The sequence below is a fragment of the Penaeus vannamei genome, unplaced genomic scaffold (genome assembly GCF_042767895.1).
Source record: "Penaeus vannamei isolate JL-2024 unplaced genomic scaffold, ASM4276789v1 unanchor1994, whole genome shotgun sequence".
NCBI classification, from domain to species: Eukaryota; Metazoa; Arthropoda; class Malacostraca; order Decapoda; family Penaeidae; genus Penaeus; species Penaeus vannamei.
Window position 1 is genome coordinate 3342 of NW_027214988.1, and position 2361 is coordinate 5702.

Consider the following 2361-nt stretch of genomic DNA (forward strand, 5'->3'; position numbering starts at 1 on the left):
GTGTATGTGTGTGGGTATGTTATGTGTGTGGGTATGTGTATGTGTGGGGGTATGGTAAGTATGGTAATGGTATTGCATATTGTTGTTTGTATGTTTTATTTCTTGATGCCATGGGGCAGAAAAATTTCCTCTAAAAATCCGGGTTTTTTTCTAAACCCCCATTTTTGCTGAAGCAGTTGCAATTAAATGGTTTAAAACAAAACCAGCTACAAAGTTGTGTGCCAGACCTATGGTAAAACTAAAAGCAAATGAAATTCCTCTACAGTAATAGAATTCATCTTGAGCAAGTGCAGCTTTACACAGAGGTGACTGTTATACAGCCCTCCTATAAACTGCCCTGAAAAGGCTATTCTTTCCATGGTAAAAATACACACTACTGGTTCTAGATTCAACATTATATTGGCAAGTTCTATGAAAAACCAATGAGGTAAATGTAAAGCACTCAGTTCTGTTTCATAGTGGAAGGCAAAGTAATGAGAGTATTACATAGAAAATAGAAATAATTCTTTTTCCAGTTCACAATGATATTCACAAGTAAAAACACCATTTTAGAACATGTTAAAATGTATCAGTAAATACTGATAATTTGGCAAAAGTCAGACCACAATAATCTACTCTGGTCCTCAATCATTTGGCTCATCCAGTTCCATCCCAATTTCTTGCCCAGTCTTCTTCAAGTAGGACTGTGGCTCTTTTTTCTTCTTTTACTTCTATATACTCACACTAAGAAGTGCTTTCACATTCCTGTGATTATGCCACAATGCATTAGGCAACTTGATACTTCTTTTACCACAGGCATAAGATATACTGCATCCCTTATTATTCTTTGGGTCTTATATGTAACCCTGCCCCATCATGCCCATGTTCATGCCCATCTGGCCCTGTGGTTCCATGTGCATCAGGTTGCTCACTTGTCGTTTCCTCTCCCTAGCTTCATATGTCTCCTATGAAGAAAGAGGAATTTCATGAAAATTAATTCTTGGTAATATACTTTTTCTTTTAACTAATAATTTGAGGCAGAATGAGACATACAAAAGCATATGGAAACCAATAACAAACCATCATCATCCAAATTTAACCTCAAAACATCTTGCACAAATCTTTGACAATAAATTTAGGTATTTACTTACATGTAGAAGGGTCAATCCAGCAAAGGCATGGATACCACCAGCCACAACTGCAAAGGCATATGACCAAGACAGATAGTTGAAATTGGGGTTGAGAAGCCAGTGGCGTGACCAGCACATAACACCAAACACCAAAACCGCAAAGAAGATGCACACAGCTGTGGAAAAATATCAGTTAGTTTTGTTCTAGGTCTTCATCTGAAGAATAAATACAAACCATGAATAAGGTAGTATTACTGATATGGTATTCAAATTAATTCCTGATATGATGTTTGTGGAACCATGTCTGCTTTATTCAGTAGATGCAATAGCCACAGTACCTTAATAATAAAAACAGCAAGTTAAAAATCACTTGCCAGTAGCATAGCTAGACATTTGGGGGCCCACGGGAATAGGTCTCTTAAAGGGTCCCCCATAATCTTAAGGTTTAATGATCTATAGTTTATAAAACTTTCACCTTTGAGTAATTACATATAATAATTTCTCCAGCTTATAAAGTCTAACACTATTAATATTGTGTAATATCACAGTGAAAGTAAAGTCAAGGCTTATTTTGCTGCTGCTTAAATAATAATAAAAATAATAATAATAATAATAATAATAAAGATCTTGATTTCTAAATCAATAAACCAAATAGCAAGGAAGTGCAGCCTCACTTGTAGCAGCCTGACAGCAGAAGGCGAAGCCAGTGAGATGCCACTCATAGCGCATGACAAACTGCAGAGGCCATCGCACCAAAACAAGACTCACTGTCACCAGTGTGGTCATGCTTGCCAATAGGGCTATAGTCATGAAGGTCTGCACGGCCATTAACCAGGCTGGAACGAAGAAGTTGATAAGCTGTGTGGTAATAAGAATGAGATAAAATGGGCATTATTCTTTCTATTTTCTTGGTGGTAAAAAAGAGATGGTATGATAGATCAAGAGATTAGAGAGTTAAGATCACCAAGGGAATGATTATGAGAATTGTGACTGAGGAGAATCTCAATTATGCCGAGGCTACTTGTACAGGAGACAAATTGTCCAGGATACTAAATCTGTATATGTAATCAACTTTCATGTGCATCAATAATTTAGACTCAGGGCACTTGCTGCAAGAGATAAAGAATGAAAGTACAGTATTAAAGAAAATGTATTATAGCAAATATAAAATACTTGTATAGTTAAGTTGAGAGATATTTACCAATACAGTGAATTTGAGAGAGATTTGCAAGTAACACTAGACTAACTCCAA

At 36.3% G+C, this 2361-nt stretch overlaps 1 protein-coding gene across 1 annotated transcript; it reads right to left on the reverse strand.

Moving 5' to 3' along the window:
- Positions 1 to 383: 383 nt before the first annotated feature.
- Positions 384 to 1945, reverse strand: pck (Claudin superfamily protein pickel; the record flags this gene model as incomplete). The annotated part of the gene is given in 3 exon segments (XM_070120043.1): positions 384 to 944; positions 1131 to 1285; positions 1784 to 1945. Coding segments are annotated over 3 exon segments (428 nt in total), but the record flags the coding sequence as incomplete, so codon positions are not given.
- Positions 1946 to 2361: the final 416 nt, after the last annotated feature.